Source organism: Diospyros lotus, unplaced genomic scaffold, assembly GCF_014633365.1.
Source record: "Diospyros lotus cultivar Yz01 unplaced genomic scaffold, ASM1463336v1 superscaf1, whole genome shotgun sequence".
Taxonomy (NCBI): Eukaryota; Viridiplantae; Streptophyta; class Magnoliopsida; order Ericales; family Ebenaceae; genus Diospyros; species Diospyros lotus.
In genome coordinates, this window is record NW_026267104.1 from 6361072 (window position 1) to 6384899 (window position 23828).

The following is a 23828-nucleotide window of genomic DNA, read 5'->3' on the forward strand; positions in this document are numbered from 1 at the left end:
ATAATCAATACCATGTTGATGTATTATTTATTCACTAATTAAGTTTGGTATTTTTTTAGTAATTAACCCAAAAATAAGCTTAAGAGTAATTTTGATAATTTTAATGTTTAGTGTAAAATTGAAATTTATGTAAAAAAAAAAAAAAAAAACTTGGGTTTTAAATAGTATTTACCCTTTAGGAAAAAATTCTAGCTAATTATTTAGTTTAATAAATGAAATGATAAAATAGCATCATAAAAAAGGAAAGCAATAATGAAAAAGAAACCAAAAAAGAAAAAGGCTGGCTGTGGCTGTCTGGTCCTGAAAGGCTCTGTTACTATATGCCGTCAAATGAGTCACTGGCATGCCCTTTGCAGGAAAACACTGCCCGAGGCCCCAAAACCAAACCCAGAAGAGAGAAAGAATCCCATCTAATTAACTTTGGCCCAAATCTGAGTAAGAAGATCAATCTGTACCTGTAAATTGATTTCATCTTACAGCTGCGGTAAAAAGAGAGCGTGCTTATATAATGCCCTCATGTTGTGCGTTGCATGTCACTGCATGGTTAAACAACAATTTAATTTAATAATCAAAACTAGTCCCATGTTAAATGGTCCCACCCCTTTCGTCTCGTGGCCCAATGAAAGGACAAAAGAGATCATTGTTCGATGGCAACCCCAAGAAAAAAGTGAGAAATGAGACTGCCTGGACCCTTCAGTTCACCATTTCATGAGCTTTCTTCTTCAACCTCCCAAATGTCTCTTTTTCTCTGTGCAGAAGAGTCGTACCCAGAAATACAAAAGGAAAATTAAAAGCGACTACTACAAATGTGGTAAAAGATTATATTAGACTATTATATGTTTGGCAGACAGAAAGCGATCGAGTTAATTAGTCCAGACGGCGGCGAAGAATCCTTTGATTCTTAAACACGCACTCTGCAGAATCAGATCAGTCTATAAAGTTGGAATTAAAATGAGATACAATTAATTTCAAGGAACAAAACCAACAGAAGACAGAAACTTGCATTGCATCCATCAGCAGCTCCAGATTATATTCCAATTCCAAACCCAACAAGAAAGGTACCCTGGAATTTCCTCTCAAAGCACGAATATAAGATGCTCATAATATAAGTACATAAACTAAGAAGAAGATGTCTCATCTCTCTCCAACACAACCCTAATGCTGGAATCTTCATTTTCTCCACTTTGGCATATTAATTATTATTAAATGGCTGCTCAGCATCTCCAGTACAAAAGCAGCACAAAACCGATGCTTCTCCACCAGATGAAGCTTGGTTTGTGCTCGGACGCTGGAGGCGCCGCTGATCCCACAGTCCTGTAGAAATCGTATATTATAATTAAATACCATGATTACCAAGAATAATGACAAAAAATTAACACAAAATCTAAGTGAGCAACTATTACCCAGATGTAGAGTAAACACACCTCTCATAACCTGCACCCGAAATCACAAGATTTTAATCAAAACAGTAAAATAACATGATAAAAGATAACACCCCCAAAGCAGCATAATATTCCTTAAGTAGCATACTACTACACAGTGTGTGTGTGTGTGTGTGTGTCCATGTATTCATACTAAGCATCAACTTAATGTTCATAATCTGGTCTAACTAAGATACCGCTTCTTAGGATCTAATTTTAACATCACCCGTAACATAAAAAATAACATAAAAAATTTAATGTAGTTTAATTAACTTTAATATTTATATTTATAATCTCAAAACAATGAAATAATTTACTAAATTAATATGTAACTTATATGTATACATAATTGCCTTAAATCATTTCACGATATAGTTTTTGTTCCAATAGAGAAACCATTCCGGTCCTACTACAAATAACTGGTATACACACTTCAAAACTTTGCTTATTTAGCAAACTATAAAACTCGCCCATGACGGACAATTGCAATAATTTAATTATATTATCTCATAAATTATTTGTTTTTTGAATTAAAAATTGAAGTAAAAAAGGCTTATTTATTTATAGTCAATATCTTAATGAGATTGGTTTTCTATACCCATCTACATTCCCTCAGGCAAATTTAGATAAACGAAGAGTTAGGTGGTCTCATACAACCAAAGATTAAAATTTGGCACTATTGCCCACTAATCCAAATCCCCTCTCAACAACTTACCAATTTCTATTTGGGTTATTGGTAACATGATCCAATCTTGATCTTCTATTACATAGGTTCATCTATATACCCGATCTATGTATATTTTTCAGGGAAAAAAAATGAAACTCAAAAGGTATGATCCAGTCAAGAAAAATTTCATTGGAGAGACCATGGAATGGTGGAAGATATATGACTTACTGGGGTTACGTTGTGTCAAGGAGGCAGTGCCCCCAAAGTTGCAGGCGATGTCAGAGTTTCCATTCTGTTGGTAGTAGCTGTTGAAAGCAAAGGAAGCGTGGGACAAGAGCGTGTCCGGCTCGTAGCATTCGCGGCCGGTCTGAATCGGGCCGCAATCCGCCATTCCCATCCCGCACGCCCAGTCCAGCGCGCTCTGCAAATCCAACTGCGACACGCCGGGACGCGCCACACACCACGTCGTGCCGTCCAGGAACGTCGTGTTTCCCTCCGGCGGCGATAGGGTCGTCACCGGAATCGCCGTCTCGGCCTTCTCTTCCGCCGCCATCTCTCTCGCAAAGCCTTCCCATTTATATATGGAAAAGAAAAAGGAAAGAAAAGATTGAAAAGGCTTGTCTTGAAGAAAATCCCAATGATGATAAAGATAGTGCAGTTTAAACTCGACTTATCGAGTACGAGTCTCGTGAGGCTTAATTGCTGTCAATTAAGTCCGAATGTTATATCTTACCTAACCAAAAAGAAAAAAAAAATAAGAAAGAGAAATCACAGAAAACAGCAGCCTTCAAACATCATACATTGTGCAAATGGCTGAGTTTTTGTTCATCTTAATGTTAACGTATGCTAATAGTTTCTTCCATTTAAGGTCCTAAGATGCAACAATGAACTAAACTCTGAACGGTCTGCAGGAATCATGTCTCAGGAGGATTCAGGAACACGGAAGTGCGATAAGAAGCAAAGTGCATTTCCTCTTTTCACTCTTTTTCTCGTATTTTGTATTCAATATGTTTTCCTTGTGAGCAATCTTATGGCACAAGATCGCTTTATTAAACCTTTCTATATGCCCCCCTAAACCGCCTGTTTGGTGGCAATGTCTGAACCTAGGATTTGGGTGCTCACGGGAAAATGCATGAATACTCATTAAGTAATTTTATTTTTTGTTAGTGGTTTTCAAGCTGAAAAAAAGTCTTGTTGGGTGATGTAAAATGAAATTAAAATTGAAATTAGGGGGTAGAATGAGTATTTAAATTTTAACCAGCTTGAACAGGCAGTAGCATGCTTTGCCTGCAACAGCAAGACAGAGCATAAATATTTGAACGAAGAATGCCATAAAAATTTGTCCAAAGAAAGAAACCGAGAACAACTCAATACCATGAGGAGAAAGAAATGGAACCAAAACGAACTTTGAAAAGGAAAGAAGAAATTATAGAAGATGGAGAAAGGGTAAATCAGAAGAGAGGAAAACATACCCAGAGAGCATTGCAGCATTATCAGAGCCTGAAGAATCCATGCTCTCTTGTTCCTCATGTTGAATGTTTAGCCTTACACCCTCAGAGAACTCCTCGAAAGACCCTTTCGCTTCAAGCAGATGTCTTAATCACCTCTGCCTACTCTCTCTATATGGCAGAGAGACAGAGATGAGTGATAGTGACTTTTAAATGCAGGAGAATTTGAAGAATCATCGGTTTCTTCATGCGAAATTTTCTTCTTTCCGTCTCCCCCTCTCTTTACTTTCTTTTCTTTTTATTTTTCTGTTTCTATTTCTACTGTCAAAACAGCCATTATATATATATATATATATGCGTGTGGTATGAATACTCGGGAAGCTTACCGATTTGATCAGACCGACTAAGGGTCCGATTGAGTGAGATTGGCTAGAGGCGAGGCGAGCTCCTCTCTTATACTTTTTTCAAAGATGGGTGAGATGGGTAGACACAAGTATAAATGTTAGAAAATATATATTTTTACATTTAAAGTATATTCTATATCATTATAACATAGTTTAATATATTTTAAATTTAGAAATAGATTTTCATTATATTTATGGAATCTATTTTCTGTCAAATAAAATTTATATATATTTCTGTCAAATAAAACACAAAAGCTTCCACACACACACACACACAACAAAAAAGGGTCTCCTTAATATATTTTTAAATAATTATATATAATTTATCAATATGTAATGATAACAATTTTATTAGATATCAATTTATAATTTATTTTTATTAAAATTAATATTTTTATGAATTTTATTTATATTATTCAATAACACATCTATTTTAGTTCTTTTTGTTAAATTCTAATAATTTATCAACTTTTTTAAATTAAACACATAACTATATAAATGACACCTTAAAACACATTTATCCAAATATATTATCAATTTAAACTGTAGCTAGTTGTTAAAATTTATACAACTTATAAATAGAAAGGCCTACGAGTTCCTTAAAAAAAAGGGTAAGCCAAACAACCTCTAAGCTACTAATAGCTTATTTGGAAAATGTGAGAGGTGTAGTTCATTGAAAATGCTATTAAAATGGTCTATAAGTTTGATAGCATTTAAACTCTTAAATTTAAACATCTAAATAAATAAACTGTGTGGTTTATAAGTTAAAAAAGAAACTTATAAGTTGTTAAATCATTAAGCCAAACACTCTCTTTAACTTAGCACAAAAGAATGATTATCGATGTCGGGCCGGAGATCACCATTCATATGATTATGCATAAAGATTAAAAAGAAAGACCTATGCCCCCATAGGTATGGTGCAGTAGTAAAGTATTTAGAGTTTTACATGAAGTATTGGGATTCGAATTAGTGTGGCGATTTAAAATGTAGAATTATTGTTGGAAGATAGGATTTAAGCTGGAAGTCAAGTCTTGCATGGACTATGTCGAATGTCCAGCTCTACATGTATATAGATTATATCGCATCCAAATTTACTCGAAGTGCATAAGAGGGAAATGTCACCTGCCTCTGAGATTAGTCAGGTGAAATTCGGACACTCCAGATGAATAAAAAAAAAAGAAAAAGGAAAAAGACCCATAAATAAATCTCTGACAATATCAAAGGGAGGGGAGAGATCTCCATCCAACTAAACTAATCAAACAATAGCAACTTCAGTGGCAAAATCTAGTTGGTTGAAGCTAAATTTGCGATCAACATCTTCAATGCTTGACTGGCGATCAGATCTACCCCCAATATATAGTTATAGTGATGACATAGATCTCCAATGGAACAGATGCACTAAACACGAACAAGGTGGCCACAACTAATGCACAGATAGAGAAGAAAGATACTTAAGAAATAAAGGAGAAAATGGGGACCCAAACTCATCACAGAAAGCTGATCATTGTCCAATGACAGCAAAAGGCCAACCTAGGCCGACGACAACCAAAATGCCAACACCTCAAGAAACCCTGGAGATTAAATTAAACTCTCTAAGGTCTCTACCCTCAGTGAAAGCCATATATATATAGTAGATGATCACGCATTCATAAAGGAGATATTTGAAACTCAAGTCCATTATTATTATCTTTTTTCATTAAGAAAAGTTGCGATAGCGTCCATAGCAATCTAAAACCAGGCAACTTATGACAAAATGTGATAAACATCACTTTATTCTATGACTTGAGTAAATTGATCAGAACTTCTTGTTGTCAAGTTCTTGCAGAGAAGACTTGACATTATCAACAGTCAGTGGCTTCCCATAGCAACCATCCAAACCAGCGCTCACAAATGCTTCCTTCACCGAGTCTAAGTCAGCAGAAGTCACCCCAACAATCATACTGGTCACTCCCATGGCTCGAAGCTCCCTCGTTGCCTGCAAATTAGTGGAAATTAGCCTCTTAAGACAAATAACTGAAGTAGAAATTAGTTGTGCCGTGCGAGCTTTAATTAAGACCAATATTTAATTATCATAATAATGTTATACCAACAATACTTTTAAATCAAAGGGAGAGAGAAAAATACCCACTATATATATAAGGCAGGAAATAATTATGAAAACATCACTGTATATAAATTCTTTGCATTTATGCCAACAAAATTAATCATCGTTGATAATTGCCCCCTTTTACATCTTATGTTTATTTATTCATGTTCAATATATATAAAAAATATATAATATAATTTAGAAGAAATAAACAAGAAATGGATGCAAAAAAAAAGGGCTAACCTCGCAACCATCCATGACTGGCATTTCCAGGTCCATAAGAACCAAATGGAATGATGCCCCAGAGCGATACAGTTCCACAGCTTCTTTCCCATTTCCAGCCACTTGAGTCTCCAACCCATACCTCTTAAACATCATGCTATGGATCATTTGAGTCGCACGATCATCATCCACCACAAGCACATAGAACTTCCTTCCTGTTGCAACATCAGTGTTCTTTTCATCTCCATTTTTGTTCGCGATCACTGAGTCTGAACCTCCCGCTCCGGAAGCCATATGTCTTGCTATGTGATTATCTGCGTGATCATAAATAATAGACGTAGTTAAAACTTAGTTCAAATGCGTGAACTTTAATTAAATTGAAGCTGAAGGTATATATCTCTCGTCTCTTAGCAAAGATCCGATAGAAACCCATGGCAATAGAAATATCAATTAGATAGCGTACAATGCTGGCTAATTAACCATACAGATAATTAACAAAAAAAAGAGCTTAAATAGCATTGTGTTTCTTGTAGAAATGCATGCACACACATCGATAATCGAATGGTCGATGGCTCTTCGCACGCATTTAAAAAGTATTTGCAGTGGAATAATTGAACTCTTACACTCTATAAGGTAGAGAGAAATGTGCAAGGCCAATGTAAGTGCAAGAGATTGTTGCATCCTTTCTAATTTATAGGGAAAAGTTCATGCATGGAGATGTGTTGTAATTAAATGCAGGAGATTTGGTAACAATATGTTTGCGATGAAGATATGATTGTCGAAAAGAGTGGCCGAATGCGTTAGCCGACAGAGCAAAATTACAATCTAGCCCATGCATGAAAATGGATTGATTTTCATGCATGGGCTAAATTGTAATTTTGCTCTGTCGGTCGATGCACTCAACCACCTTTCTTCTTCATCTTTATCATTATCCTTTTAGTTTTTTTACTCATTATTATGTAATCAACGGCAAGATTTTCTCCCTCTTAAGGCCATGAAAGGCAATCTTAGGGAAGATCTTGGTGTCACCCTTTATCTTCCAAGACATCGTGATACAATGAATTAAGTGTGAATTTCATCTTTTACCCTGAGAGATATATTGCAATCCCCATGAGAAAAAATAGAATTCCAATAGAATTTTATTAAATGCTGTAAATATCCTTCGGGTTATGTTATTTTCACAAAACTGCTCTCTCTATTCTTTTCTTCCCCCAAGTTTTTGTTGCTTCATGTTCTGAATTTAATTCTAAATCAATCTCTAGGTGGGAATTCTAATTTAAAATGATAAATCTCTAACTTAATTTAGTCTCCCACGCAAAATTACTGAGTACTATCCTTTGCTGCTAAAAGTGTAGGTCGAGCACTTCATGTGCAAGTAAAAAAATAAAATATTTCAAATGAAGATTTATTTAATGACTATAATCAGTTGCAATTTAGGTTTTAGATTTGTAAGTAAAATTTAAATAAATATAAGATTTAGTGTAGTAGTAAAATAAGTTTATTATAAGTTAAAGATCATGAATTTAAATGGTGTTGGTAAAATTATAATGATACTCGAGATTCAATTTAATTCGCACGTACGTATACACTTTATTTGGAGTACACTTAGCCTCAGCCCAATAACCAGAATACGCTTGGCCTCAACCTACTAGCTAGGACACCTTCGGCTTTGGTATTATATGAAGGCCTCGCTTAACCCAAATGGGGAGTCTTTTATAGGCCTGAGGGTGACCAATAATCCTACTAGGGACTGAGTTACTTAAATTTGGCTAAGGATTATTCTCTTACAATTAAGGAATAAACATTGATCTTGGTTGACTTGCATTAATCCAATGATTTATTCTAATCTCGATAAATTCGAAATAAAACCCTTTTCTTAAATCCTAAGAAGGTAGTCTTAGGAGGTATGCTTATCTCCTCATAATTGTTTAGGATAAGTATTCTAATGTTGTCTAACCAAGGATACCTAATTTTAACTAAAGGATTATCTCTAAACTATTATAAGTAGAGAAAGTTCTCATTCGAGGTAAGCATTCTCAATTATGCCCACAGGCTATCTCTAGCTCCATTATTTCTCCTTTATTATTTTTATGTTTTACTTAAGCAACAGTATGACTTTCCTAGCAAGCCTTGGGGTAGTCTCACCTTTTTCTTTTCCAATTTATCAAGATTAGCTAGTGATCCAAACTTAGAATTGTTAGTGATGTGCTATAATATTAGATTTAGATGATGTTTAGCAGGTGTGTAAAATATATTTGATGATCTTTATATATATTTATAAAAGTAAGTTTTCTTATTTATTGCTCTCTAGTTTCCTTCTATTGGGCCCCTTGGATTAAGTAGATGGACAAGAGATTAAGAGGAAATTAGAGTATTTATGTGAGGCTTACGGGTTTTGCTCTTGCTATTCGGTTTTGCACTACTTCTCATCTTTTGCTCAATATTGCAGAGCTGACTCGTCGGTTAAGTATGTAGGTGGTCACCTAAGGTCTCCAAAGTCAAAAAGTCATAATTTATATATGTATTAGCATATACCCGTGCCTAAAGGCACAGTGTGAATAATATTAAGATTAAAATATAATTATAATTTATATGTATTATGTTGAAATTTGTGAGGAACTTGTAATAATTTTATTTTTATTAAACACTTTACAAAACTCAAATAAGAAACAAACATATAAGATTTATAATGTTCACTAATATTGTAAATCAAAATATAAAAGCAAGTAAAAAAAATTATAAACATTGATCAAAAAATAAAAATTAAAGTTATTTTATACTTATTAACGTTTTATAATAAAAAGAATTTTTTTTATTAAATCTATATAATAAAACACATCAGTAAGTACTTTACAATATGAACAAATTGAATTGAAAATTAAATATCAAATAATACATACCAGCCGTCGCTGGCCGCCATGGCCACAGGGAACCTCAGTTCGGGGTCGGAGAACCTTGGGTTCCCCGACCATGCGTGGTCGAGAACTCTTTGATTTTTATATTATTTTAATTTAAAAAAAAATTATTGTGCCTAAAATAAAAAATAGAATTAATAAAAAATAAATAAATTCTTTTTGAATATTTGCATCTTTAAGTAACTCAATAGGATAGATTAACCAATTTTACATTTCTTTAAGTCTCAAAGATTCAATACCTAAAGATAAAAATATTAAATTTCGAATTAAGCTTCTTACTTTGATATCATTATTTAAATAAAGTTTTATACTAAAAACAACATTTTGATCATCAATAATTTAAAAAAGAGATTTTTATTTCTTTTGAAATTGAATCATCCATGTTAAATTCTAAATGTCAAATTCTTATACATTAAAACTTACACTGTTGATGTTTTTTTTATTTAAAAAAATAAGTATTAAAACTTACATGATATTTCAAAAACTTACACTTTTGATATTTAGAATACTTAAAAATTAAGTATTAAATACTTTAAAAATTAAATTTAAAAAAAATTTAAAATATCAAAGATTCAACACCTAAAGATAAAAATATTAAATTTCGAATTAATCTTCCTACTTTGATATCATTATTTGAATAAAGTTTTACATTAAAACAATATTTGATCATCAATGATTTAAAAAAGTGATTTTTATTTCTTTTGGAATTGAATCATCTATATCAAATTTTTATACATTAAAACTTACACCGTTGGTTTTTTTTTTTATTTAAAACTTACAAGATATTTCTAAACTTACATGATATTTCAAAATTTTCAAAAACTTACATTGTTGAATACTTTAAAAATTAAATTTTTTAAAAAATAAATTTTTAAAAAAATAAAAACTTTAAAAAAAAATTGTAGTCCTCAACTACCACTGGTTAGGGGCTCCAAGGGTGAGCAAAAATGAAAATAATGTGAGAGAGAAGCAGATCACCAGTTGTAATAATGAGTGATAACATGAAAACACCAACAATGCCAAATCCTATAATAGTTAAGAAGTTTTGAAAGAACTATTTTTGTTGAGAAAGACATAAATGTAACCCACATACACAATCACTAAGCCTTCATCACTGCTGATCAGGGGCGATGGGTCGGCTGCTACCAGCGGCCAACCAATACGAGCACCGTTGTTGCCCCCTACTGCTGCGAGCAAAGTTTGTTGGTCGTCACCCCCTGTCGCGAGCACAACGCGCGCGCGAGTGTATACGTGTTTGTGTGTGTGTATATGTATGTGTGTGAGGGGGGGGGTCATAGGGAAGGAGCGACAACATTGGGGTTGGGCTAAAACGACGAAACGGGCATGCGATAATTGTGAGGCTAGGTTGAGAAGGGGTATAGCGAATGATGGAGAAAGGGGCGACAGGGGGAGCCGACGAAGGCGTGAGTGGGTGGGTCTAAGAGAAAGTGTGAGTGAGTGGGTCTGTAAGAGAGAGAAATAGAGAAAAAGAGACAACGAGTAAGGGAGTGAGAGAGAGAGAAAAACTAGGTGGGAAGTGAAATTTATCTAAACTATTGACCAACATTCAAAACTCATTTCAGTCATAGAATCAACCTAGAGATACATTTTAGACATTTTCAAAAATCATTTTGTTTTATTATATACATATTTTATTTTTTAATAATAAATATTTTATTAAAATTAAATATACAATATATAATCTAAACCTAAAGTTTGGGTCTTCCTTCCCAATAAAAATTAAAAAGTCAGGAATGTTTAGTTCTTTGTTCGACTTGCATCAATTTTCTTAGAGTTTTACCAAAAATTAGTTTTTTTTCTTTATTTATTGTAGTAGGTCGTTTGTTTTTATTTTTTTTATTTCTGAGACATTATATTTTAGTTAAAAATTTACTATAATTAAACTTCAATTTTTTTAATTTAGTAAATGATGATTTTTTTTTAGAAAATGTGTATTATTTATTTTTTTTATAAAATAAATTAATACTCTTGAAAAAACATCGACAAATTTTTTCTTCCAAGGCCCTCCATTGGGCCGACTCTAGCTCATTGTCTATTACTTGTTGCAATAGGCTTGAACGTTTAGTCAGGATTTTAAAAGATTGGGAGAACATGACAAGTGTTGGTAACTCAACGTTCTCTAGTTGGCACATGACGAGAACAACGAATTGATTCTAGAAGGCTTGTTTGGTGTGGACAGACTAGCCCTTCTACAACTTGAGGAATATACAGTGTCAATGTAAAAATAATTTCTATACTCACTTGATCATGTGGGTATATAAACTAATTGGCTTGCAATTCACTTTTAATAACAATATTTTGATTTTAGGCAAATCAAATCAATATATATATTTGATATTTGGAACTTACAACACATTTTCTCAAGGCTAGGCTCAACCTTATCATCATTAATAGAGGTTCACTCTCGGTGGTCATATGGCCACGCTCCACCTTAGAACCTTTGGGCCAAGCATGGGCCTTGAAGGTCTGAGACAATGGAGAACTTAGTTGAAGGCTTAGGAATTAAGTGATCTCACTCAGAATTCATGAAATGACACTAATCTTGTTTAAGACACTTAACATATATTTTAACAGGGGACAAAACCCCCTCTCAGCTAGGATTCACTCTTATAATTTAGGAATAACTCAATTCGATTTAAAATTAATTTCTACAATTTTAGAGTTAACCTTTTTCCCTATAACTTAGAGAGGCGATCACCTGAGATAAGGGAAACCTTTTTAAGTCTATCAAGGACTTTTATTCCTAATTAGTCACAATCATATACCTAATTTTGAACAAAGGATTATCCTCAAAACAATATAAATAAATTATGACATATTATTTAGGGTAAGCATTCTCAATCACTATTCATAACTATTTTGGTTACTTTACTAGTACTCCATTAGGCATCGATGTGATTTGTCAAACAAGTCTTAAGGTAGTCATAACTCTTATTTTATAGATCTAATTACCTAAACCTAGCCCATAATTTGAGCGATGTGTTAAATAAATATTTGGTATTTAAATATCTACATCATCAATATTATTTTGTAAAAATAATCTTAATATTCTTGTTTAGTTATAGAAAATATTTTTTAATTTTTTAACTTCAATCTTTTGTTAAATGATGGAGTCTCTAATTATAAAATAAAAGGCTCAATTTTCTTATTTTTCAATTTTATATTATGGATTAAAGAACGTGTTGTTTTCTAAATTTTTTAAGAATAAATGTTATTACATTTTAAAACATAAACTATTAAAATATGTAAATTTAAAAATTAAAAAAAAATTAGAAACTAAAGAAGCCCTTGGCTTCTTTTCAAAAAAATTACTACATATTAAGACACCATTAATTTTAAGATCTAAGTCAAGCATTGGCAACAAGACAAAATTGTCTCGTCTTTAATTTCAAACTCCAATACTTTGGCCCTGCTTGTTACAGCTTAATTAGAGAAATTATAGTTTCTATCTTCTCAGATTATAACTTCTAAAACTTAAAATAAGTTGTAAACCTGTTTGTTGCAATTTCTAAGAAATTATAGTTAAACAGTTGTGATATTTGATACCATAAGTTGTAGAATAACTTATTATTGTATAATTGTCCATAATACCCCTAGTAGTTATAAAAAAATTAATTAGTGTATAGAGAAAGAGGGAGATGACGGTAGAGAAGAGAGACGTTTGATTGCGTGGATAGGAGGGTAATTCTTTATTAAAAATAGGGGCAAAATTGTCATTAAAATGTGATTGTTTAATCAGAAGTTATAGAAACTGAAGTACCTCAGTTTTGAAAAAACCAACTTCTACCCTTTCTAAAAATTAGTGGAATCTATAAACTAAAATTCTATAAGCTAAAATAAACACTACATTTCTACTTTTTAAAAGCTATAAGTTAAAAGTCACAAATTTTAAGGTGTAACAAACATGCCCTTTGTCTTATATCATAGCCGTTAAGAGTTTTTACTTGATACCTCACTCCAACAAAATTGAAATGCCTCAAAACTAATCCCAAATTGAGATGCCTCAAAAATAATCTCTTATGTTAAAAGATTTAAAATACTATATTATGAATATATAAATAGTTTTTGAAATTATTTAAAACTTAGAAATATATCCGAAAGAAAAATGAATTTTAATTCGTATTTCCATAAGTTTTTGTTTTTTAAGTAAAATAAAAAATATTGAAATTCACCTTATTAAAAATATTTTATAATCTCAAAATGGCTTATTTCCTTAATTAATAGAATATATAATATTTATGTATATTCATATAAATATTTTTATGTTTTCAAAAAAAAATATAATGTAGAATAGATAATATTTTTTTTATGTTCAATAGAATAAATAACAGATTTATATATTAATTAATATATACATATATACAGTATTGGGGTGAGGCGAGGCGGGAATAACAACTGCCTTCCCACTCAACCTTGATAAAAAAAAAAATAATAAGGAATGTTCTAAACCTAACCCAATTTCAATAAAACAATCTTTAATCCTGCTCCAATCGTTAATTCTCTCAAAAGGAGCCCTAATTCTTTCACTGTAAAACCCCTGTTAATTCTTCTCACTTCAAGAATCCCCAAACCACTTAGGAAAAGAAAAAAATCCCCTAACCGATCTTACTGGAACCCTGATGCTCTTCATTTTCCTTAATCTCGTTAGATTACGTCGAGGATTTTTTCCTTTTCTAGTCCTTATTGGATCGAGGTATCAAGCCAAGGGTTTTCACGCTCAGCTTTTCAGGTTAGACCTCTCTCTTGTTTTCATTTTTCATGAAAGTTTTGTTTTTTTGAGTGATTGAGTTGGTGTTATTCAAGGGTTTCAATTCTCAGCGTCAATCATATTGATTCGGATGTGAGTGGATGCACCTTGTTCGGTTGGAATGGTTTCATTGTGTTATTATGTTCTGAATATGGAGTATTTCTTTTTTAATTTTTATTTTGTTGGCAAATGCATGCATCATTCAGAAGGCATTGTTTTTCCTGGATTGTTTACTCTTGGTTAGTAACAGTTTCTTCACAAGTCAAACACTCACAATTGCGAATTAGTTCTTCAGATTATAAAGGCTTAAAGTGTTCATGCTTATGAATCTTGATTATCTGATTCTACTTAGCATAGAATTTGATTGTTTGAGAATGGGCTTGATTGAAATTTCGGCCATTATATTGGTTTTTAGCCTTGTTTTCTGATCTCCTAGAATTGTTTAGGTGCTTCTGTATGACGATTCTGTTTTATGAACTCGAGTTAGATAGACTCAAAGTTTGCATAAGGCCAAGATTACAAGGAAAACCCTTGACACTAAAAACTTTTGGGTTCTTCTGTTTAATTCATTTCTTGCCTGAACTCTGAACTGGTCCAATTTTGAGATGAATAGAAATCTTGTCCTTGATTTGAGAACTTAACTTTCCTTTCAGAAATTTTCAATTTGCTTTGGAAGTTAGAACAACCCCTGTCATATTTCCAATTATGTTTTTATCGAAGTGGATTTGAGTGAATTTGACTTGGTAGGTCAATGTGGGGTCTTTAGTCTGCTAGTTGTTGAGGCAGCTTACTCGTAGCATAGTTGTCAAAGGTGCAAGGTGTGCTAAGGCACAAATTCTTAGGGCCTAGGCACGAGGCGCAAGCAAAGTGCGAGCCTAAGGCACCTGAGGCTCACATTTATCAAAATGCTTATAAAATACTTATATACTAATCTTTTCAATATGTATAAGGAGATAGATGCAAACTCATAAAATCATAAATGACATCCAACCAACGTTGTAATAACAACTAATATTATTGCAAAAAAACAATTAATTTCTTTTTGTGTCATGACCCAAGGGTATGGTAGTAATAGATATTAGATGTATTTCTTTCTAGTTGTACTTGCTGTAGCAGTTTGTACCTTTCAGTTGAATAGGTTGGACCAGCCTATAAATAATTTTTGATGATAACTGAATCTTAAAATTTCCCTCTCAATTCTTTGTTCTCTCTTGATCTCTCCTATTCTCCCTTAGTTTTGTTCGTCATCCCTCCCTTTCTGTTCTAATCTCCCTCCATTTCCGACAAAATCCCTTGATCCCTTCCAATTTCCATTACAAACCCTAGGCTAGCCCTAGGAACCTAACAATTTGGTATTAGAGCATTGAACCTTGGCCTTCGATCTACACTCGAACAAAGATAGCAGTGGCAGACGAAACTAGAATGAAGCAAATGGAGGTGCAGCTGCAACAGATGTTCGTGACGATGTCAGAATTGTAGAACCGAGTAGGATCGGTGGATGAGATGGTGGAATGGAAGTTAGACAACGTAATCACGTAGATGTGTAAAGGCATTGGGAGCCAGATCTGACAACAATTGCAGAGTTTCATGTTGATGTTTGTAGGGCAGAATCAGGTGAGATTGTCTCTTGATTTTCCTGTCACGACCCTAGGCTGTGGGAGGGGTAATTGTGTAAATTGAGGGTTGTTGTTGTTGTAGATTGGTTAGAAGTGGTTAGTTGTTATCTCGATTGTTGTTAAGTGGTTAGAAGCAATGGTTGTTGCATTGGCTGTTGGGGCTTTCAGTTACTACAGTTGAAGAGCAGTTGAGGATCCCTATAAAAGGGTAGTTGTAAGAGGATGGGATTCAGGCAATTAAAGATTGAATCTTTCCCTCTTTTCTTAATTTCTGTCTCATTCTCTCTCTCGATTCTCTTCCGAACCCTCTCTCTACTTCCAATTTCTCTTGAATTTTACTGAAATTACCACTATTAGATCTAAGGATCTGACAATTGGTATCATAGCCGGTGGTTTTGGCAGCTGGACAAAAGCTTGTTGATGGAGGAGCACATTGGAGGCGACGCGGACAGACAAGCGTTGCAATTGGTGCGGGAGTTCCGTCGATGGTGGGATCTGAAGGTGGCAAGTAGGTTTGTCTAGATAATTAATTAAATTGAACAAGAAGGAAGTTCATGTCAATCGGAGGTGGCAAGCGGTGGAGACATGGCAGGGCCGAGAATGCGGAGACCAAAGATATGATGATATTGGTGGAGAAAAATGTGAAGGCTAAGATTAGCGGTGTTTGTGAGGATGTTTCTAGTCTCTGGGAGGAGTTTTCCAAGTTCAGGCAGTAGTTGAGTACTGTTTTGAGTTTATTTTCGAGGTTGCCCAATGCAAGTTTGCTGGGAGATTTCCCCCCAAGAACGATTACAACTCTGATCTTGGTAAGAGCAAGGATTTACAGCCGTACTCTGGATCCTTTGGAAACAAAGGATTGACCAAGATTTGTAGCAAGGGCTTCCAACCGAGGGGGATATACAGGCCATACCAATACCTTGATGCCGAGGCTGGAAATACCAGTATTCGATGGGGGCAAGTCGCGTTGGTGGATTCTACGTTGTGAAAGGTTCTTTCACTATTATCATGTGGTCAAAAGTCAAAAGGTAAATTGGGCTGTGGCATATCTTAAATGAAGAACTGCAACCGACGGTGAAGATGATGCAACCAACCACCGTTAAGTAGGCTGCGAAGAAGGCCAGACTCTAAGAGTTAGCACTAGAGGCGATTTTTAGGAAGCATCGAATGCTGTCTAAGAATTTCGGGGGGAGTGGTTCTCAGATCAGTGGCAGTGGGAGTTATAAATCCATCAATCCAGTAGCATAGAAGGGGGGTTTGATGACCAAGGGACCATTGAATGTGACTCCAACGAAGGCCCTTTCAATGGAGCAGAAGAGACAGCTTGGTTTAGGTGTGGCAAAAAATATGACCTCGGACACCAATGCTGATGACAACTATTGCAAATGGAAGGGATAGAGGAAGAAGAAGAAGTTGTCACAAGAGAAGGGGAAGAAGCCGAAGTGAAGGAAGCAGGGGAGGAAGATGGTGAAATCTCGCTGCATGCCCTTCAAGGCTATTCGTTGGGCAAGATAATCAAGGTTAGGGGGCAACATGGGAAGAGGAAGTTGATGGTCCTAATTGATAGTAGGAGCACTCACAGTTTCTTAGACGAAACTACTGCTAGGGAGTTAAAGAGCCCAACATCAGCCACGTTCCCTTTAGCTGTTCCTGTGGCCAACAACACTAAAATGTTTAGTAAATTGAAGTGCCAAGGTTTTTTTTTTTTTGATTGAAAGGTAAATGTATATGATCAAAAGAACTGTACAAGTACACTGGGCATACCCAGGAATACAATCATTGACCTAAAGAGAGGGCCTCAAAATGAATCAAAACATGAGGATGCAAAGAAAAAGTAACTCTGTATACTTGTGTTTTGATCCTACGAATGACAGTGTCAATACAAGGCCTATGGTCTTCAAAAATCTTCCTGTTCCTGGTGTTCCAAAGATAGTAAACGGTGCATGCAAGAGCAATCCTCTTGACTTTGGCTTGCCACGATGATCCTCGAGCTTCCTTCTTCAACCATTTTAAAGCACTGAGAATAGTGCTCATGAGCCTCGGTAGGCCCAACCATTCACAGATAATGCCCCAAACAGATGAGCTGAAAGGGCATTGGAAGAAAAGATGGCTGTTGGTCTCCACAGCAGCCCCACAAAGAACGCAGCTTCTGTCAATATCAAGATAGAGTAACTTGTCCCTCATAAGCAGCCTTGATTTGGCAGCAAGCCAAAGGGCGAAAGCATGCTTAGGAACAACACTTGGGTGCCACACATTAGATGCCCAGACCCTCAAAGACAAGAGTTCACTGCAGATCTTAGACTTCTGAAATTAGGAGGGTGTGACATAGTTCTTGGGGTGGATTGGATGAGGACAGTCAGCCCCTTAGTGTTTGATTTTAATAATCTAGAGGTGACATTCTGTCACTGCCAAGCAGAGACAATGGTGGACTTCCTGATTCAGTGTGAATCAGTAGTCCACGGTAGGAAATTAGGAAGAAGAATAGGGAGAGAGAAGTAGAACACATAGAAGAGAGAAATTAAGAGAGAAGTAAGATATTCTTCTTGATTTTCGATAATGCTTCTCCGAGGCCTTGGGGAGAATTTACAGGACCTTCGGGTGATGCTGCCACAGTAGATCACTTACAACCATATCCTTTGTCCTATTCTAACCCTAGCATGTGCTTTCTCTTTCTTATTGATTCTCTAACAGAAATATTCCCAAATACAGTAGTAAAAGAAAAGAAAAAAAAATTACAGAAACTACAATAGTAAAGGAAATACAAAGGAAATAAAAAGGAGTCACAACCACTAAGAAAACAAAACTGTTGTAATAAGACCCTATCTGTGACAATTCCCCCTTCCTTAGCAGCCTCTTGTCCTCAAGAGATGCTAAGGAGACTGGCAACTCTCGAAAATTGTTGAAGGAGACTAGGTCGGTATTCCCAAATGCTGCTTCCCATAGCTCCATTTTGCCATTTCACCAAAACTTGTATAAGAGGGGCCCCTTGGTCGTAAACCACCCTTCTATCCAATATAGCCTCTGGTTCATTACCTTGGTTCACTTCCTTAGGGAGAAAGGGTAATGCAGGACTCACTTGTTTTGCCCCTGCTGAATTTTTTAACAATGATACATGGAACATTGGATGAATGTGTGTTCCTTCAGGTAATTGCAGACGATAGGCAACCTTTCCCACTCTAGTTGTTATAGGATATGGCCCAAAATACCTTGGGCTGAGCTTAGACACTGACCTTGGGGCGAAGGACTTCAGATAAGGGTACTTTAGCTTTAGATATACCTTTTCTCTCACTTCAAACTCCCGGTCACTCCTTCTCCTATAAGCACATTGCTTCATCCTATTCTGGGCTAATGCTAGCTCTTGCTTGAATTGTTGTAGTACCACACTCCTTTGCTGTAAATATTCTTCAACCGAGGCTGTGGTAGGTTGCCCTCCTACTACCGGCAAGAGGGGAGGTTTGTACTCAAACAATGCTTCAAATGGGGACATTTTCAAAGAGGAGTGTTGGTTGGAGTTATACCACCATTGGGCTAAGGCTACCCACCTATGCCAACTCTTTGGCTGTAAAATACAAATGCATCTTAGGTATGTCTCCAGAACTTGATTCACCCTCTCAGTTTGCCCATCCGATTGGGGGTGATAGGCAGTTGATATTTTCAATTTAGTACCCAAGGTCCTCATAAGCTCCTGCCAAAAGAGGCTCGTGAATATCTTGTCTCTGTCAGAAATTATGGCTTCCGGAACCCCATGCACTGCTACCACTTGGTCCATGAATACTCTGGCGATTTCTTGGACTGTATAGGGATGAGCCAACCCTATAAAATGGGTAAACTTAGTTAGATGGTCAACCACCACAAGAATACTATCTTTACCTTCTGACTTAGGTAGCCCTTCGATGAAATTCATAGATACACTTTTCCAAGCTTGATCAGGTATGGGCAACGGTTGTAATAGATTGGGATAGGCCATATTTTCGTGCTTACACCTCTTGCAAGTGTCACAAGTTAACACAAACTCCCTCACCTCTACCTTTAGTCTTGGCCAATGGAATAATTGCTTCACCTAGCTGTAGGTGTTCTGAACTCCAGAATGTCCCCCTAAGGGAGATTCGTGCAGGGTTGGCAGAATTCTCCTCTTGAGCCTTTCATGGTTTCTGATGACAATCCTTCCATTGTTCCTCAGCAACCCCTTCACCAGTGTGTATCCCTCTACCCCCTTAGGGTCAACAGCCAGTCTCTCCAAAATTACTTTAACTTGCTCATCCCCTTCATAGCTCTCTATCACCTTATGATACCATTCTAGAATTACTGTGGTGATGGTTGCAGTACTTCCCTCCTCATGGCACCTTGAAAGGGCATCCGCGGCCACATTCTCCTTCCCCCTTTTGTATTGTATCGAATAGTCTAAACCCATTAGCTTGGCCATTCCCTTCTTTTGTGATTGAGTATGTAATTTTTGTTGTAGCAAAAATTTCAAACTCTCACGGTCAATTTTGATTATGAATCTCCCCCCTTTTGGATAGTGTCGCTATTTATCCACTACCAATAGAACTGCCAAAAATTCCTTCTTATATATACTAAGACCAAGATGCTTTGTGTTTAAGGCTTGGCTAAAAAATGCTATCGGCCTACCTTCCTGCGCCAATACCGCACATATTCTTGTTCCACATGCATCAATTTCCAACACAAAAGGTTGGCTAAAATCGGGTAATCCCAGGATGGGCACTCTACTTATGGCCTTCTTTAGTCTTTCAAATGCTTCCTCTGCTTCCTTTCCCCAACTAAAATTTTCCTTACTTAGAAGGTCCGTTAATGGCTTACTAATGACTCCATAGTCCCTCACAAACCTGTGGTAATAGCCGGTCAAGCCCAAGGACCCCCTTAATGCTCTCACTGTGGTAGGTTTGGGCCATGCCAACATGGCTTCCACCTTTCTCGGATCAGTGCTCACTCCTTCTCCCAAGATCAAATGCCCTAGGTACTCCACCTGACTTTGAACAGAGGTATATTTTGACCTTTTGATGAAAAATTGGTTAGTTCTAAGGATCTCAAAGGTGGTTCTTAGGTGAGTAAGGTGTTGGTCCAAGTTGAGGCTGTACACAAGTATATCATCGAAGAATACAAGTATAAATTTTCTTAAGTAAGGTTAAAAAATTTGGTTCATTAGGGATTGAAAAGTTGCAAGGGCATTGGTGAGCCTAAAAGGCATCACCAAGAATTCAAAGTGTGCATGGTGTGTTCTAAAGGCAGTTTTATGGATGTCTTTGGGCTTTATTTTGATATGATGGTAGCCCGAGCGAATGTCAAGTTTGGAAAAGTATTTGGCATTGTGTAATTCATCTATTAGGCCTTCCACTAGGGGTATAGGAAATTTGTCCTTAACAGTTAAGGCGTTTAATTGCCGGTAATCAACATAGAAGTGCCATGTTTCTTCCTTTTTGACTAATAGGATGGGTGAGGCGAAAGGACTTTGGCTAGGTCTTACGAATGATTGGCTAAGCATGTCCCTCACCATCTTCTTGATCTCTGTTTTTTGGATTGGGGAGTAACGGTATGATCTAATGTTTATGGGTTCGGAGTTAGGCTTAAGGTTGATAGGGTGGTCCAAGGATTGGACAAGAGGTAATGTGGTAGGCTTAGTAAAGAGGTCCTTAAAATTCTAATAGCAATTCATCAATAAGGGGCTGAGGTTGTACCTGTTCAATCTTCCTTTGTTGGTGGCTAACAGTGAGTTGCAATTCTCCTTGCATCACCTGTTTCAGGTCTTCATCCAATGCCACAATTGAAAACAGTTGTGCCAATTGGCACCACTTGTTCCTGAATAGCTTGTGTAACCTCTTACTGGTCATCAGTTTACAGGCTCCGACCTCCCTTCCCCCTGTAAGAGTCATTCTCCTCATTTCTTTTTCAAAAGGCACTTCCATCCTTTTGAAGTCAAAGCTTATTGGACTCACCCCTTTCATCCAATCAACCTTGTCACTGCTAGTGACAATGGCTATCTTACTGACTTAGTATAAATCGGTGAATAGCAGTAGAAGAGAGAAAAAGTTAGGCAAAACAGAGGAAAGAAAGAACAGAGAGAGAGAGAGAGAGAGAGAAAGAGAGAGAGATATTGAATTTCAATGATAATTCTCCATAATCCTTCTTGGAAGGTCTAGGAGGGATATATATACCTCCTAGCATGGGTGCTGCCATAGCAGATTCCCCCTTACAAGCGGTTATGACAACCAGTTTTGTCATATTTTAGCCCATACACGTAGGCTCTCCCTAGAATATTCTCCTAGTAACAAACTATTACAACTGGAAATTAAAGCAACAAACTATAATAAGCAATAACAGTAATAAAGGAAATAACAATTACAACATTAACGAAAATTTTTAAAAATAACAATAAGTCGCCGCATGTGACAATTCCCTCCCCCTTAAATCATTTCTTGTCCTCAAGAAATGCTAAGGAGGCTGGCAACCCTGGGAAATCGTTGGAGAAGACTTGGCAGGTATTCCCAAGTGCTACTTCCTGTGTATCCTTGTTGCCATTTCACCAGCATTTGGATGATGGGCACCCCTTGGTTGTAGATCACCCTTTTGTCCATAATGGCTTCCGGCTCCTCCAAATTTTCCTTCTCCTTAGGAATGGTGGGCAGTGTTGGGTTGATCAGCTCAGCTCAGCTCCAGCTGATATCTTTCATAGGGAGACATGGAAGATTGAATGAATATGGAATTCCTCAGGGAGTTGTAGACGGTAGGTCACTTTCCTTACCCGAGCGACTATGGGAAATGGCCCAAAATACTTGGGATTGAGTTTGGACACCGGCCCTTGGGTGAGGGATTTTAGGTGGGGGTACCTCAATCGTAAATACACCTTCTCTCCAACTTTCAATTCCCTCTCACTCCTTTTCTTGTCTGCATATTGCTTCATCCTATTTTGGGCTGTGGCTAGTTCTTGCTTAAGTTGTTGTAATACCACCCTTCTTTACTGCATATACTCCTCAACAACAGCAACTGTGGCATGTCCCTCTAAAGCTGGTAGGATGGGAGGTTTGTAACCGTAGTTGGCCTCAAAAGGTGACATTTCCAGGGATGTGTGGTGGTTAGAATTATACCACTACTGGGCCAATGCTAACCACCGGTGCCAGCTTTGAGGTTGTAGAATGCATACACACCTCAAGTAGGTCTCCAAGCTTTGATTGACTCTTTCAGTTTGCCTGTCCGATTGGGGATGATAGATTGTAGACATATTAAGCTTGGTTCTTATAAACTTCATCAATTCCTACCAGAACACACTCGTGAAGATCTTATCACGATCTGATACAATGGTGCTTGGGATCCCATGCAACGCCACTACTCGATCCATGAATGCCTTTGCCACCTCTTGGGCTGTTTTAGGGTGAGCCAACCCTATGAAGTGGGCAAATTTAGAAAGCCTGTCAGCCACAACTAGTATACTATCATTCCCTTCAGATTTAGGCAACCCTTTAATAAGGTCCATTGACACGTTGGCCAGGGCTTGGTCAGGTATAGGAAGGGGTTGAAGGAGACTGAGGTAGGCCACATTTTCATGTTTACATCTCTTGTAAGTGTCGCAGGTTAGAACAAACTCCTTAATATCAGCCTTTAGCTTGGGCCAATGAAACAATTGCCTTACAATAAGGTAAGTATTTTGGATTCCTGAATGTCCTCCTATAGGAGATTCATGCAAGGATTGCATAATCTTTCTCTTGAGGTTCCCATTGCTGCCAATGACAATCCGGCCATTAAACCTTCTTAGCCCTTCACTTAAAGCGTAACCCTCAACCTCCTTAGATCCCATTGCTAGTCTTTCCAATATCTTCTTTACTTGCTCATCCACCTCATAGCTGTCTATGACTTCTTGACACCACTCAGGTATTACAGTGGTGATTGCTGACACATTTCCATCCTCTTGGCACCTCGAAAGTGCATTAGCTAATCCCATCAATTTTGCCACCCTTTTCTTCTGAAGTTGTGTTTACAATTTTTGTTGCAACAGATACTTCAAACTCTCATGATCTGTTTTGTTATGAATCTTTCACCTTCCAAATAATGGCGCCATTTTTCTACAGCCATCAATATTGCCAAGAACTCCTTCTCGTAGATGCTCAATCCTAAATGCCTTGGGCTTAATGCCTGGCTTAGAAATGCCAATGGTCTCCATCCTTGTAATAGTACAGCCCCAATGCCTACCCCATAGGTGTTTGTCTCCAGTACAAAGGGTTTTACTAAAGTCTGGCAAACCCAAAACAAGTACCCTGCTCGTTTCCACCTTCAA

At 36.4% G+C, this 23828-nt stretch overlaps 2 protein-coding genes across 2 annotated transcripts; both read right to left on the bottom strand.

Annotated features, from left to right (window-relative positions):
• Positions 1-854: 854 nt before the first annotated feature.
• LOC127793076 (glucan endo-1,3-beta-glucosidase 13) lies at positions 855-3926 on the bottom strand. The gene is made up of 4 exons (XM_052323846.1): positions 3561-3926; positions 2317-2655; positions 1404-1434; positions 855-1314 (listed from the first exon to the last, which is right to left on the bottom strand). The coding sequence occupies exons 1-4, from the start codon at positions 3616-3618 to the stop codon at positions 1215-1217; spliced, it is 528 nt and encodes a 175-aa protein (XP_052179806.1). The 5' UTR covers positions 3619-3926; the 3' UTR covers positions 855-1214.
• A 1809-nt stretch (positions 3927-5735) lies between these two features.
• On the bottom strand, positions 5736-6542 carry LOC127793164 (two-component response regulator 24-like). The gene is made up of 2 exons (XM_052323949.1): positions 6270-6542; positions 5736-5915 (listed from the first exon to the last, which is right to left on the bottom strand). Exons 1-2 carry the CDS (start codon positions 6540-6542, stop codon positions 5736-5738), a joined length of 453 nt encoding a protein of 150 aa, XP_052179909.1.
• Between the last annotated feature and the right edge of the window lie 17286 nt (positions 6543-23828).